The sequence below is a fragment of the Botrytis deweyae genome, assembly GCF_014898535.1.
Source record: "Botrytis deweyae strain B1 chromosome Unknown BDEW_019, whole genome shotgun sequence".
Classification (NCBI taxonomy): Eukaryota; Fungi; Ascomycota; class Leotiomycetes; order Helotiales; family Sclerotiniaceae; genus Botrytis; species Botrytis deweyae.
The window spans coordinates 161,381-176,846 of NW_024066226.1; the positions used below are offsets into that span (position 1 = coordinate 161,381).

The following is a 15,466-nucleotide window of genomic DNA, read 5'->3' on the forward strand; positions in this document are numbered from 1 at the left end:
AATTGACCGACTATAGTCGATGTAGTTATCCGGATCTTTACAGAGCAATCTTCTCGAGTATTTGATTCTGCTCGGCCCAATATTGAGTAAACAAGGCATCTCTTATTAATAAACCAACAAATTACAACTGATACCTAGCAATTGGTCAATTCTTCCACTGTTCATTCGTTCATTCATCCATTCATTCGTTCATTACATTGTCTTATAACCACTAATTACATCGGAGCTCCTTTCATTCGGACCCCATTCGCTCGTTCATTCATTCACCCATTCGTCGTTCGCGCACTCTTATTTTGATGATACCTACCGGAATGGACTGTGACGGCAATTATCAGTAACGACTTGCATTCCATGGAGACTATAATACACGAAGACTCTCCGCTCGCCGCCTATCTCGAAGGTATGCATGAAGAGGAGGGGGATATCTTGCACTGCATGAGTGGGGACTTACTGACATGTTGCCATAGGAGAAGGTGGAGAGGACACACGATGGGCATCAAGCCATGATGGGGATGCGGATTCTGATTTGTCGAGTCCATCATTTGCTCCACGAGGGAAGCCAACCGTATCTCTTAAATTTCGATATAAACTTCCTCCGCCTCTGCAGCTTACCCCTCCGCGCAACACCACTGTCGCGGCGATACATAATACCTGTTCCGTAAGTCGTCATCTGGGCCTTATCCAAGTCCAAGTCTTATCGTCTGATAATCAATCGCAGGAAGCTGTCAATTCACGACTTGGTCGAGCCGACAATGCAAAGTTTCTCGAACGATTCCGTTATGTCATAGTAGCTTCACAACTTCTCAACACACATTCCTTTCTTGCGCAGACAGGCCATGGCCAATCTCGAAACGTTACAGGGCCTACACTTGATGCTCCGCAAATTGGAACCTTCACTCTCTCGGGCGCCGCAGCCACGGCAACACTTGCTTTTTCTTTTACATGGTTAATACACTGGACACGCGGAAATGGAACTTTTATACGTGGGAAGATCCGTGTAGCAATACTATCTTTTACCGTAGTGGTTTCTGCTATAGTATTATATACATATGTGCGGAAGCAGTGGCTCCAATACCTTCGACAGCAATCTATCGTGGAAGCATCGCAATTTGTCCACAAAGCACAGGAGTTTGATGCCGTTGCGGCAGGAGCTCTAACACTTGTCCAAGAAGTTGAACTGGTATCTCGTGGATATAGACTGTAGGATTTTTCACCATTCAACTTACTGGCAAAATTAACCTCTTAGTAGAAGCACACCCTTGCCCCCCGTCAGTCGTCTCGAAGATCGAAGTCAGACACGAAGATGTCTACGGCTCAGAAAGATCCTCCGAATTTCCTTTGCGAACATTATTCCTCGATATATACAAGCATGTAACTTATTGAAGCCCTTAGCGGAAGAGATGGATCTGGATAAATACTATGATGTATACGACATAAGCGATTTGGACTATACGGAGGCTATGCTAGGCTACACAGAAGGCGAATTCGAGGATGAGGATTCTGTCAGGGTATTGAAAATATTCGCTGCTAGATTCCACACTATTCGAAAGATTTTTCTTTGTTGCCTTCTTGCATTTGATGCGCATGGCGGTAAACCGGACTTTCACAGATGGGGACTTGCTGTTGACGAATTACACACACTTTGCTCCGTCACTTCTGAGGCAGAGGGTAAAATTCGTCGTATATTAGGCGAAGAAGAGAGTAAGTTCGAAACCATTTGTCACTATCGTTCAAATCTAATATCCTATAGATTTCCCGGTTCCAACCACTCCAAAACTACCCCTTACTCCGGGACGAGAACGTGCGCGGGCACAATTACGCAAACTGAATACGCTGTCATCTGGGATCCGTGGACTACAAGCGAAATTGCATGTTTTGCGCGAGGAGTCTGATAAATCATTGAACGACACAGAAGATGTATCGGAACTCGGTTCAAATCTGATGATGCAATACGATTCAATAGGCATTGACTTGAAAGCATTGATGCAAGAGTGGGAAGATGGGAAAGCTGCCTTGGCAGTGAACATTGACAGGAACGAAAAACGTCTATCTTCTATGTGTGGAATGACATCGCCAGCATCATCTCTAGGAGGCCTAACAGCCGTTGAAGAGGGAACAGCCGCTGACGCTTTGAGAGCTCTCAATGGTGAGGGGAGATCTCGGTCTAGCCTTGAATTGAGTGGTTCCGAAGCAGAAGAGGTGTTTGAAGCAATCGCGATACCACACCAACGCAGCAAATTGACAAGGGAAGAACGTATTGTGAAGATGAAGGAGGATCGTGTGAAGAGAGAGTCTCTGAGAGACCGAGCGGATGCCAATACTAAAATGCTCCGAGAACTCGAGTCTGTAATTAATCTACGGCCAAGACCAAGAACTACTCCAGCAGGGAGAATCACGTCGATATGAAATAATGTTTAACGTTTTTCTTTACAAATTTAGATAGACATCCTTTGGTTGATTCGGGAGGCAAGGGAGTTCTGGGAGGCAGGCTACCCTAAAAATGCTTGAACCAGCTTTCATTTGTTACTTGATTTACTTGGAAGGTACTACCCTAGGCGAATAAGGAGGTGGCAAGGCGCAAATCTAATGCTTATTATATAATATGTACTCAGAAGTAGTTTAAAAATATGAAAACTGTAAACAAACCTAGGTGCCTGGCCATAAAATTGTGTCGCACAGTATCGTAGATTCGAAACATACTTATCCGGTTTTTATTAATTACGTCTTCATTGCGTGCCGGAATTTAACACAAGAAACTCACGATCACGTGAGTTCGTGGTTTCAATATTTGGATGCTCTTTCCATGGACAGTTTTATTGTGGTTATACGGCTTCCACTTCAGCGGTTAATACAAAACGAAGCACAGATTAAATGAAGTGATGCAAAAATCTTCCGCTGTCTGATAAATTCCCGATCGTGATGGCCACTTTTGCCACGAAAAGAAAACGCGTTTTGGATTCAGTATTCAAAAAGCCCGAGATTTCAGAACCTACCCCAGTCGCAACGCCAACCGGTAGCTTTACAACATCAAGCCAACCATTTGGAGAATCACAAGGCTTCAATAATGGGCCGAAAACACCTGCTTCAAACACGAGGAGCTCGCAACAGCTCAGAGGGCATGATCGGGATTCATCTGTAGCCCAAGTTCGGGATCAAATCCAATGGGATAGATCTTGGCATACTGTTACTTATCGTCTCCAACTTCCGGATGTACCATTAGACCCTGGTTCTATTGAGACTCTGAGACCTCTGTCGATACTATCTGATCCATCCTTTGACGACGCCTTGAAGGACGTTCTGGATCCCGTTAACCGCCTTCCATTTGCATTGCACACGGATGATCTCCTTGTTTGGCATACCCAACAAGTCCGTAGACATCTTCTCCATCAAATCTTGCCGGTATTGCGACTCTACACTGATGAAGAGGGCCCTCAACCTTTGGTTTTTGGCAGTGTGAAGATATTAGAATTTGCACATCGTATGTATTTGCATGGCTTGTCAGTCATCCTCAAACAAGTTGAGCTTTTTACTCCGGGACTCTCGCGTGTGGTTTTGGAGAAATTTCGACGGGATCTACATGCTATCATAACGAATTCTCTTACAGATCAATTCATTGCAGCATTAAGGACTGTTCTCGAAAACTATGTTTCTTCTATCCTTGGATTGCAAGCCGGAAAGGGATCTGGTATTGCACCTATTGATGCGAGGACAGATAAAGTTTGTAACGAAATGCTCAACCTTGTAGAGTCTCTACACAAAGTTGGTCTGGCCGGAGAAAAGTTCGAGGTGATCTTTGCCGAAATCATGAACCAATCTATGACTGAATATGTCAATCGAGGTTGCAAAGGACTGTGGTCTGCAAATGAAATAAGTGTGACCCCCCAAGATGGCGAAAGAAGAAATTCCGTACTTCCACGAACGGCACATCACGTATCACCGTCCAATTGTGTTACAGATCTTTGCGGATGGATTGGAGATCGGTATTCTAAACTCGCTGTCCTGGTCTTTAAAGTCATCGACAATGTTGAAGTAGCTTGGAGCGATATGGAAAAGTGGAAGGAAATGAGCATTGGCCGTCTCGCAGCACTTAGGACGGATGAGTTGTTTGATATTGTTGTGAATTGGCCAAATAGTAATGGAGCATTGCACGACCTTCGAACAACAATCACCACACCTCAGAGACGATTACACTTGACAGAAGCTTTTGCAGCTACTCTGAAAGAGAGGCTACTTCATCCAGGGGCTTCCACATTATTAATTCTACAGACATACATCTCAATGATTTGGTCATTCCATTCGCTTGATCACTCGAAAGTGCTCTTGGATCGTGTAGCATATCCGTTACAGGTATATCTATGCTCGCGAGAAGATACGGTCCGAATAATAATCGCAGGGTTACTTTCAGACACTGAAGACGCGCAAGGAAATCCTATACAATCTAGTGGAGATAGACTCGTTGAGCTAGCCCATTTACTTAACAATGATTCAGAACAGTCGGGACAGAAAATTGACGATGAAGAATTAGATTGGCATGACATGGAGTGGGTGCCTGATCCTGTAGATGCAGGACCAGGATACAAGAGGTCCAAAAACGCTGATATCATTGGAACATTAATTGGGGTTTTCGGATCTCAAGATGTTTTTATCAAAGAGTTTCAAAACATCATCAGTGAAAACCTTTTGAGGAACGATGGAGCTTTCGAAAAAGAGGTATGTGTTTGTTCTATTCGCTTTCTCATGCATACAATTCTAACAATTTCTCAGATCAAAGTTCTCGAACTGCTAAAATCCCGCTTCGGGGAAGCGCCACTCCAAAGCTGTGAAGTAATGCTAAAAGATATTCTCGATTCCGTTCGCCTTGACCAAGCCATCCACAAAACCCAAAATCTTAGCATCGCAGAAAAGAAAGCCATGCCTCCCCCATCAACTCATCCAACTCTCCATACCAAAATTCTCTCCCGTCTCTTCTGGCCTCCCCTCCAAGAATCCACCTTTACTCTCCCTCCTCAAATCTCCAACCTCCAATCAGACTACTCCACCGCCTTTTCCTCGCTCAAACCTTCCCGAAAGCTCACCTGGCTTCCCGCACTCGGCCACACAACCGTTGAGCTCGAACTCGCCGACCGCACCGTGGTCGAAGAATGCACGACCTGGCAAGCCACGGTAATCTCCAGTTTCCACCGCGAAACCACGCATCTCAATCCCGACGAGGAAGAAGTCCCCGCGCAAAAAAGCATCCAAGAACTCACCGCGGCACTCGACATGGACCCCGCGCTCATCCTCTCCGCCCTCAAATTCTGGGTCGCAAAACTCGTGCTCCAGGAATCTCCGCCCAAATCGCAAGTTTACTCCGTGCTCGAAACGCTCAATGCGTCGGATCGGGCGCGTTCGGATGCCCTCGCTTCGGCCCCCGTGGGTGCGGATAGTGCTGATGATGAGGGAGAGGGAGGAAAGGAAGAAAAGGGCATCGCGGGGGAAAATGCAAAGGTGTATTGGCAGTTTGTGCAGAGCATGTTGACGAATAGCTCGAGTCAGATGGGTGCCCCGCAGATTGCTATGATGTTGAAGATGTTGATTGCAGAGGGATTTCCGTATAGTAACGAAGAGTTGTTAGAGTGGCTGGGGGGAAAGGTAGAGGAGGGTGTGTTGGAGTGTGTTGGGGGCCGGTATCGTTTGAAGAAGTAGGGGGTGTGGAGATGGAAATGCGGTATGCAATACATAGTATCGTGCGCGTTGAGGATTATGTTTAGCTGAGTGATATATCATACATATATACCCACCGCAATCGATTTCGCGTCGAAGAATCAATAAAATTCCAGTGTTCTGCATCTAGAGAACACAGTGGATTCTTGTATCAATGCTTGAATGTAATTGCGAGATGTTTGGGCAATTACCCTACAGTATTAGAATTCTATGGTTAATCTATAACCCATATCTACCTCTCCTACATTCCACATCTTACATCTCTTGGGTATCTATCTATGTATCTATCTTTACATCCATCTATATCTCTCTCTTCCACTGCGTCCAATACTTCTCTCCCAAGACCAATAAGCCTCTGCCCACTCCCCTTACATCCACCCCCCTAAAGCCTCCAACACCCAATCCGCCTGCACAGCACTAACCTTCTTCGCCCAATTCCTCGTACTAAACACATTTTCCAAGAACATAATCGCCTCGATCTTCCTTCCCCAAAGCACACTCTGCGGATGAATGACCACGGCATTTTTCCCCTTTGTCGTCACATAGCTCCCATCTGGGGCCAACGTAGCCGTTCTATCCCCAAACGATCTCAGAAATGCTTTAATCAAACATTCTGCTCTTTCGGGGGTAGAGGGTTCGAAGGGTTGGGGATCAGGAGGGGGAAGGGCATCAATGAGACCGTGGGTGACGCTTAATTGACGCAGTTGTTTGCGATTCAGCATTGCGGATTTCATTGCTCGGGCGCTGATGTTGCGAGATTTGCACCATTGGAATCGGTTTGTGTTTTCGGAGGCGTAGCGCTGCATGGTTGTTAGATAGGTGAGAAGATCGCCTTCGCGACGGATGATATCGGCGCGATTGGCGTCGACTTCTTCTTCTTGTTCTTGAGATTTGGGTTGGATGAAAACTTCGGAGTCGGCAGTTAGGAGGGAGATGACGTCGATGGCGTCGAGAACGCAGTTGAACTCTGGAGATGAGGAGGCGATGAGAGCACGGCCATAGGCGGCAGGAAGAGGGAAACTGGCCATCTTTTTACCATCTGTGGTTAAATTACCTTCGTCATCAAGAGCTCCCATGGCGTTCAGTTGAAAGATGGCATGCTTCATAGCTTCCACATCAGGTGCATCCATGAGAGGAAAGTTGATAACGTCTTGCACTCCACGAGCTTTCATCTTAAGAACTGCTTCGAGCACGTCGCAACGAAGGATTTCAGGAATTTCGTCTTGAAGCCAAGATTCATATTCGTCTTTACCATATGCTCTCCAACATTTACCAGGTGCTTCACGACCAGCACGACCCATTCTTTGGAGGGCGGACTGTTTAGAAATCGGCACGACAAGCAAAGACTCCATACCCAGCTTCGTGCGGTACTTCTTAACCTTGGCTTTACCGCTATCAACTACATATCGCACACCGGGAACCGTTACTGAAGTTTCCGCAATGTTAGTAGCCAGGACGATTTTCCTCGTTCTGGGCTCCTTGACTGGGTCAAAAGCTAACTGTTGAGCATCTGGTGGAAGAGCACCATACAGCGGTATAACCTTGATTCTTGGCACTTCTTTGCTTAGAGACTCGCCAAGAGCCTCAAGTCTGGTTTGCATATATTCAATCTCTTCTTGACCAACGAGAAAGACCAGTATATCTCCAGGAAGAGGTTCCGTAACATGTATACTTGCAATCCTCTTGAACATAGTCTCCTGGTAATTACTGGGATCGGCTGGTTTGTCATAGTATAGGTCAACTTTGAATTTCCTACCTTTGACTTCCTCAATGGCAACGCCAGTGTCTACTTTTTCGGAGCTTTCTGTTGCTTTTAATTCCACATCCTCTGCCTTTCCAGACTTTACAGCTAGCATTGGTTTGGCAGCCTCAATGACCTTCTCATTGTTCACAAGATGTGGTGCAAATATTGAGCCATAGTTGTTACCTGGTTGATAACTAGGATTTGAGTCAGGATTTGCAAAGAAAGCTTCGTATCCGCCCAAATCAAGAGTTGCGCTCATGATGACGACTTTCAATGGAACACCACCACGACCTTGCTTATCTCCATGAACTATCTGTCGGAGAAATCCAGCAATGAGATCAACATCAACCCCTCTCTCGTGAATTTCATCAATAATGACAGCACTATATTTTCTGAGATTTGGATCATGGACCATTTCTTGAAGCAAGGTACCTTCGGTAACAAATTTGATCTTCATTCCAATGGGCGTATTGGTATCGAAACGAACGGAATAACCGACCTTTCCAGGAGTATTTGTACGTTGGTATCCAAGGGCAGATCCCATCTCAGCAGCAACACGACGGGCTAAAGTAATAGCAGCAACACGACGAGGTTGAGTGATAGCAATGACTCCGCCAACTGAAATGTCCTCTTCTTGACCCGCCGCGTTCTTGATTTTTACCTTCTGTTTCTTGCACCAAGGCTCATCATGCATAAATTGAGGCAGTTGAGTACTTTTTCCGGAACCAGTCTCTGCAGTCAAGAGAAGGACATCATTGGTACGCAAAGCAGTTTTAAGATCAACCAGTTTCTTATATACCGGAAGTGACTTTCGGAACGGCTCGAGTTCCCTAGCTGTCTTTTGTAGATGCCTATCTGGGGCGCCATTTTTGACATTCTCACTGCCAGACCTCGGATTTTGTCCTCTCTGTCGATCTTTCTCCTCTCCAAAAGATTTGACTTTACTGGTGCCGTTGATTGCTTTTTTCACTTCATTAGGAACTTCAGCTTCTTCTTCCTGCTCTTTCCCGCCAGCCTTCAAGTCATCCGCATGCTCTAATTTTGTCAATTTCGCACCGTTTGCATTTGTCGCCGTGTCGTGCACCACCGCCAATTTCTTCCGCTTCGAATCTGATTTTGGGCTTCCATCTCTTAAACGCTTCGTGCCTGTGGGTTTCGCCGAATGTGATTGCGATTGCGATTGCGATTGCGACTTCGATTTTGATTTTGATTTTGATTGCGCCTGCTTCTGATTCATAGATTTCGCATCAGGAGCCCCCTCCCTTTTCACAATCTTAGGAGTCTCATCAGCATCGTCGCCGAACTTGAGAAGAACTTTCTCGGGCATAACAGCGATTGTTAGGACCTTTCCAGCTCTCTAAACCTGACGTATTTTTTTATTAAAAAAAAAACACCTTTTCGTAGAAGTAATTTGGATTTTCTATTATCGTAAGAATGATGGGACAAGAATTCAATATGTTTATTAAGAGAAGAGGGTCTAGAATAATAGAGTAAAATATAATAGTGAGGAATTGAGAAGCTCTCTTTTATATCAATCCAGGAAAAGATTATTTTACAATGTTCAGCGAAAGCAACGGGAACTTTTTTCTGCCAAATCCTACCGCTTTTCTTCAAAAGTTATGATCGACGAAGCTAATCAGCCTTGTCGGCACTGCAAAATCATCAGCCTTGCATCGCATGATGGGACGACATCATCCCAAAAGATAGAGATAAATCTGAATACCTAGGTAGGGAGTGAAATTATATTCAACTAGATCCATCAAGAAATGCTCTAAAATAATAGTTACTTAATCACTCGACCTAATCAATGTCAAAATAAGTGAACAAATCAAAGAATTCTTGATAATTTCCCATATCTCTTAGTTCTGATGTGCCTATTGAAAATTTTGAAAGTCAAAGCGGCCATTCACACATTTTCTTGGTTGATTTGCAGAGCACAACCAGAGATGTTTTATCCAAATGTTTTCTATTCGCTAATTATTTATGTTTATTTAACGCTGGGCTGACCAGGAAGATGATGATCAGTGCCAACACCCACCGCCATCATCACCATCGCTACCATCTCAACCAATCTTTCAGGAGACTGGAAAGAGGATTCTTAGAGCCGCTAACACACAAGTAGTTTCCCCGTTCAAAATTGGTATACGAACCTGAAACTCCTATCCACGCCAGTACGCCTTGCCTGCCAGGTTCAAATAGCCCAAATGACTCTCATGTGTGTATGAATGTTTTGAAAGATGGAAAAGCAAAGCCGACGGAAAGAGTTCAAGAGGGTGAGTTGTTATACTTGCAATTTTGAGATTTATCCATAGGTTTTTGATTCTGGTCGATGTGTTCTTCAAAAGTCTCCCATGTCCCCATGCGGAGGGGGATAAAGCTCAGCATCTCTACCTCCTCTCTGTCTCTGCTGCTCATGTTCCCGTTGCCGAGTTTGCTGGTGCTGCTGAAGTTGTTGCTCAGCCTGGTGATTCTGCTGATACTGCTGAGCTTGTTGTTGGGTTTGAAATCCGAAACCACGAGCCATCTGCTGGTTTTGAAAGGCAACAGAACCTTCTTGTGGGTAACCTGGAGATTGGTAATTGTGATTTTGGCCGGGGTTCACGCTTTCAGTTGAATCAAATGCCGGACTTCCCATAGATCCGAATCCGCTCGGTCTGTGTTGGGAATAAGAGGGTGCGGGTGGAGGCATAAAAGTATTTGACATTGCAGAAGATCCCGGGGACAAGTTTGTTGGAAACATGTAACCCGTCGAATTTGCCGAGTGTCCCGAGTTAGTTGCGAGCGGTGCGGGCTGCCGGTGTCCATTATTCGTGATCGATGCGTCCATTGTTCCGGGTGAGACTCCTTCCGAGCTCGAGTTATGCCGTGAATGTGTTTGAAAGGGATTGACTTCATTTTGCAGTTGTGAAGTGGGAGTGTAGAGCCTGTTAGAACTCATCAAACTGGGGCGCCTTCCCGGAGGTGCTGGTGCTGTCCCAAATGCGGCCATTCTTCCTCGGGCAGCGCGACGTCGGCTTTCCACAGTGTCAGTCGCTGACCAGACTGGTGTGTGATATTCCTGTGGATCAAGTGCGCTTCCTACACGTCAGCTATTTGTCAGAGAGTGATGGTTGGGGACATACCCTGAATTGACAAGGCCGGCTTCAGCGGAACGAGCAGTTATATTATGGCGATTTCGCATTTGCTGCCGTACCAGCTGCTCAATCACCTTTCTTGTGGAGTGTGTGGGAACTTTGTCTCTGCAGTACGGACAGCTGTCGTTTTCCTTGAACCATGTCTTGAGACAGACATCTCCAAAAATATGTTTACACTTGGGCATACGTAACGGCTGTTCAATCACGCCTTCAGGATTCGCCACGCCGATTTCTTCGTAGCATATCGAACAATCTGGGCATGGTCAGAAGAGCTGCAATAAACCGCTGTTCAAGACTTACTGCGTTCTTCTTGCGTCAGAGCATCAACATTCATTTTCTGGAGTGAAGACAAAAACTTTTTGGACGGTGTTCCTTTGCCATCAACTCCCAGGTCAAGAGCACGACTCAAGCTCACGTTACGACTGCGTAAAGCTGAAGCAAAGGCGGCGTGGTCCAACATCTGCACTCGAGGGGTTGCGAGTACTCCCATGACATCTTCTTCTTCGTCGCTTTCTCCCCACTCTTCATCGTCTGTATCCGAATCTCTACCGGGTCGACTAGCACGGCCCAACGCTGCTCTACGTTGAGCATCAGCCAAACGATGTGCCGATCTAGCACTTGATCGATCCCATTCGGAACTACCAATAGAATTAGGAACGTGTGAAGACGCGGGCCCAACTAAAAAACTTTGTTAGTGGACGGTTGTCTTCTCTTTTATATTGGGTCTGTATAATCATTAAAGCAGAGAAACGTAAATATAAAGAGAGCATGCCAGGAGTTAACCGAAAGGAGATTGAATAGGATTCACAGGCTGCTCCAACATAAAAGTGCATGTACTCACAGGCTTCCGAATTAGTACCTTGGGGGGCATGTCGAAATCGTAACTCTCGTTCTCGCTCCCGTCTTCGTTGTTGAACTATTTTACGGCTGTCAGCTTCTCGGTGATCTTACAACTGTCCAAGAAGCTTTGATTCCACGTTGACAGAAAAAAAGATCTCTCAATAGAGAAATGGGGTAGTTGAAGTTGGGGATTACCTTGTTCCTGTGAAGGGCCTGGAACGCCATCGTTCCCCAATCTCTGAGGGGTATTATTGTTGTCCGCTATAGAATTTTCATTGGCGAGCATTGGCATAGCTCGAGAATTATGAGGCCAGGGTCCCGTCCAAGAGCTGTGCTCGGGAGGGCCTGACATAGGCGGTAATGTAGGGAAGGATCTGCCCATGAATGGCTCTGGATTGTGATGTTGAAAGTCTGGAATGTCGTGATATGGAATTCCCTGAGCACGCGCATTTTGAGACCAATGGGCGGCATAACTTGGACTGGCATAATTTGAACTTGCACTACCATACGGACTTGAGGGATAATATGAAGTGCCATACATGGTAGAGGTCATATTGTAGCCTGCTTGGTAGCCTGCCCAAGGATTCATGAGCGGTGGATACCGGGTACTGGGCGGTTGCATACCATTCCGCGAAGCTTCGTTATTTGGACAGCGAGAGGCATTTGCATTTTGCAGAGGCGGCGCATACGGCATATCGACATCGTCATCCTCCATAGTATTATCCATTTATCTTATCGACCCCGCACTGACCTGGGATAGGAATTCGAAGGACAACCTCCAAATCTATCACGACGCTTTGTAGAAGACAGTTGATTAGGTATGGTATATGACTCCAAATATTCTTTTTTCGGGCGTCGTAAATATTCCTTAGATGTTCATTTGACTTGACATTATCGTGTTATGTGGTAGTTTCGAAGCAGCACAAACAACACGTTAAAAGTAGGGCTGCAAAGAGTGCTGTTGTTGACAGTTGAGAAAAGACTTGCACAATGTAGGGTTTAAGAGGCTGGTGCTCGGTGGAAGGTCGAAAGGTTCCGAGATGGATTCACTCAGTTAATATTAATTGTAAAATATGGTGGAAAGATGAACAACAATATCAAATGAAAGAGAAACTGCAGTGCAAGTAGGAATCAGGCGGGGCTTTTGGGATTGGGGAGTGATGCGGAGCTGACTGAGTCTGGTCGCAACTAACTCGGGTGTTAGTTGTAATTATTATCTAGCAGGTATGTATTGACTTTTGGAAGCCGAGAATTGGAGTTAGTACCAATATGTAGCTGGGAGGGGTGGCCTTAGATTATGTACGATATATGTCTTGCCTTGGCTAATTAATCATTGTCATCAAGAAGACTTTCTTTTCAAGGTTCTTAATGCAAGGCAGAGGCAGTTGAAAGGGTAATTAAGGGAAACAATGAGAGTAGGGCTTCTCAGAAATGAACAAGTAATGATTCCACCTTCCAAAGCGGGATAAAGATGCTGTTATACAGTACCGGTAGTTATTGTGTCGGACTTGAATGAACGTCAATGAAACGAACATTTGCAGATGGATCTGGAATGGAAATATGAAAGGAGGAAGAATGAATACCTGGGTACATGAGCTTGCCACTGATCGTTGAATGAAACCTTTATGAATTGAACGATGTATACGAGTGAGTAGAGTACGTACTATGTAGCAGGATGGTATGGGTCAAGGGAGATGGATAGATTTATTAGATGCCTCGAGTGATTGAAACAGTTCATTGAATCCTCAGTCCTCCGTAGGCCGGGTAGATATTAGAGACCTGCTATGCATAAGTTAGAAGCTAGATCCTGGATACTTCACAGATCCCTCACAAACACTTCACGACTCATGGATTCTCAAGCACAAAGAAGAATGTCTTACATCTGAATCTACACACATATCCTTGTAGTCTTTCACGGCCATGTCTGTTATGTTACTTGAGTATTATTCAAGATCGCCAATTGTGTGATGGATACTACCATGAAATTACCTAGACATAGATGGAGTGAGAGTAGATAAGTCTGGATATCTCCACAAGGTCTTGCTGATTGATCTACACTAGCACTCTGTTCTAGTTAGATACTTGAACACCTAGGTAGCTTTATCGATAACGATAAGTACCTACTCTAGTCAACATCAGAGTCAACTTATCGTATAAGGAGCACTTTTCTCACAAGATATATAAATCTCTCTCGATCTTGAAGGCTACTCAGCATCTATTTGTATTATGTACTTATCACTATATATTATCTACATATTACATATTATCTATCTACTATATACCTACCTATATAGCTATCCTATCTACTTATCAACAATAACAATACCTGGGACTTTACATATCTATTTTCTCCGTCCGGCATCTATCCGACCCTTAAAGATAACAGACCCCACCCCACCACTATGTAGGTATACAGAACAGATACTAATAATGAACAATTTGAAAAGATCCTGCGAGTTTGGTGCGAGTGAAGCAAAGGCATTCGTTTTCAGTCAAGATCTTACCATTCATTGCTCACTAATAAAAGCTAGATCTTTCCAAAAACTCGGTCTATCCAAATGACAGGACAACAAGGTCACTCGCTCACTCACTTGCAGGTGCTCGGTGGTCCGAATAATTGCCCAACGTAAATCAAATCACTAGCACTGCAAATCAAATGGTCTTGTAAAGCCAAGTTTTCGAATTACAAAGATCATGGATTAACTTTTTGACCTCTTCTCATATTCTCGCCGTTGTCTAGATATCTGCTGGGTACCTATGATTGTACCCGAAAGACTAGTAGGTGTCGACATTGAAGCACCACAATACTTATTTCTCTGTCCAAGCAGAGCCTCTTTTCACAATCACCTCTCATCTATCCGGAGAAAAAGTGGTCATATGCATTCTCACTATCGAGGAACAGGAAGGTTTCTGTTCCTTTCAATCTTCCCGACAAACGCATGCAACATTCTCTCAAAACGGAAAACATGAGAGAGAACAGCGGTGAAGTGGTGGAAAGGGCACTATAGCCGTGCCATTTATGTCTATGGAGGAAGGTCACGATATCAAATTTCGTGAGATCATCAAAATCGACCCTGGCATTTTATTCTCATTATGATACTTTATCCAATCCACCGCTCATTCTTCTAGGACTGAAGTTGGTTTGGCTACGCAAAGTAATCGGGCGATGGTGCAACTTTTCAGATATGTAAAGTGACATCGAGTTTATAGCCATACCTACCTACCCTACCGAGCCTACCTGCTTTTTACTTTCAACCGCCTTCGCCAAATAATACCCAAAACAAAACCGTGGTAAACTCTCGTTCCTCTCAGGTCCGAGTTAATAATGGGAAAGGTCTCACATAACTTCCAAGGTTTATTTCATCCACCTTTTCTTTTCCTTTTTCATACTCCGCTCAAGGTGTCTGGGCGACAGCAGCGCGCAATGCGCCATTTTTACACTTGTTCGTTCGATAAGTAGGTACAGAGTATACTTAACAACTGTACGAACAGCAGTCCAAGCTCGCTGTTGCAATCCTTTGTCTTGGTGGGGAACATGGATATTGCATACATGACTAGGTCTCCGAGGTCTCTACGATATACACATCCACAATTATTAACAATATCCTAAGAAACCTGCCCAGGTGGACTATCAGAACTCACAATCGGGTCGTTGCGAAAATATGCATCCTCAAGAAGGGACCAACCGATGTACTCAATATTAGCATACACAAGAACTCAGGTTCATGTCAATTCCCCTCAAGAATCAGTATCGGTTTTGTATACTAGGTAATATCGCCACCAGTATCAGCACCTAAATGCGAGATGCAAAATGCAAAATGCAACATCCCATTTCGTGAATTCCACCGCCGCACAATGCATATAGCACCTATAAGACTTCCCCATATGTCTGCCAATCAAGTTCGTATAACAGTCCAAGGTTATTATGTACGAGTACAGTAAGTAAGGCGAGCTTTTCTTACCATTCAGCTCCTACCGACAATGGCGTACAAGCAAACAGCAACTGCAACAAATCCATCGGGCACATTGCATTGCATTATTTCGC

General features: G+C 44.8%; 4 protein-coding genes across 4 annotated transcripts; 2 read left to right on the forward strand and 2 right to left on the reverse strand.

Annotated features, from left to right (window-relative positions):
* Window positions 1-351: 351 nt before the first annotated feature.
* EAE98_007778 (uncharacterized protein) lies at window positions 352-2,406 on the forward strand (the record flags this gene model as incomplete). Its single annotated transcript, XM_038955401.1, has 5 exons — window positions 352-400; window positions 468-658; window positions 719-1,200; window positions 1,250-1,701; window positions 1,751-2,406. 5 exons carry the CDS (start codon window positions 352-354, stop codon window positions 2,404-2,406), a joined length of 1,830 nt encoding a protein of 609 aa, XP_038808130.1.
* Window positions 2,407-2,919: 513 nt separating this feature from the next.
* On the forward strand, window positions 2,920-5,685 carry EAE98_007779 (uncharacterized protein; the record flags this gene model as incomplete). Its single annotated transcript, XM_038955402.1, has 2 exons — window positions 2,920-4,710; window positions 4,765-5,685. 2 exons carry the CDS (start codon window positions 2,920-2,922, stop codon window positions 5,683-5,685), a joined length of 2,712 nt encoding a protein of 903 aa, XP_038808131.1.
* A 386-nt stretch (window positions 5,686-6,071) lies between these two features.
* Window positions 6,072-8,774, reverse strand: EAE98_007780 (uncharacterized protein; the record flags this gene model as incomplete). Its single annotated transcript, XM_038955403.1, has 1 exon — window positions 6,072-8,774. The coding sequence occupies one exon, from the start codon at window positions 8,772-8,774 to the stop codon at window positions 6,072-6,074; it is 2,703 nt and encodes a 900-aa protein (XP_038808132.1).
* A 557-nt stretch (window positions 8,775-9,331) lies between these two features.
* Window positions 9,332-13,619, reverse strand: EAE98_007781 (uncharacterized protein). Its single transcript, XM_038955404.1, has 8 exons — window positions 13,595-13,619; window positions 13,400-13,486; window positions 13,302-13,345; window positions 11,617-13,203; window positions 11,423-11,497; window positions 10,882-11,259; window positions 10,570-10,834; window positions 9,332-10,521 (listed from the first exon to the last, which is right to left on the reverse strand). The coding sequence occupies exons 4-8, from the start codon at window positions 12,146-12,148 to the stop codon at window positions 9,786-9,788; spliced, it is 1,986 nt and encodes a 661-aa protein (XP_038808133.1). The 5' UTR covers window positions 12,149-13,203; window positions 13,302-13,345; window positions 13,400-13,486; window positions 13,595-13,619; the 3' UTR covers window positions 9,332-9,785.
* Window positions 13,620-15,466: the final 1,847 nt, after the last annotated feature.

Coding starts and splice junctions, on each gene's coding strand:
- EAE98_007781 (XM_038955404.1), bottom strand. CDS start 12,148: ATGGATAATACTATGGAGGATGACGATGTCGATATGCCGTATGCGCCG. Junction 11,260..11,422: donor AGGTACTAATTCGGAAGCCT/GTGAGTACATGC, acceptor AAAGTTTTTTAG/TTGGGCCCGCGTCTTCACAC. Junction 10,835..10,881: donor TCTGACGCAAGAAGAACGCA/GTAAGTCTTGAA, acceptor GACCATGCCCAG/ATTGTTCGATATGCTACGAA.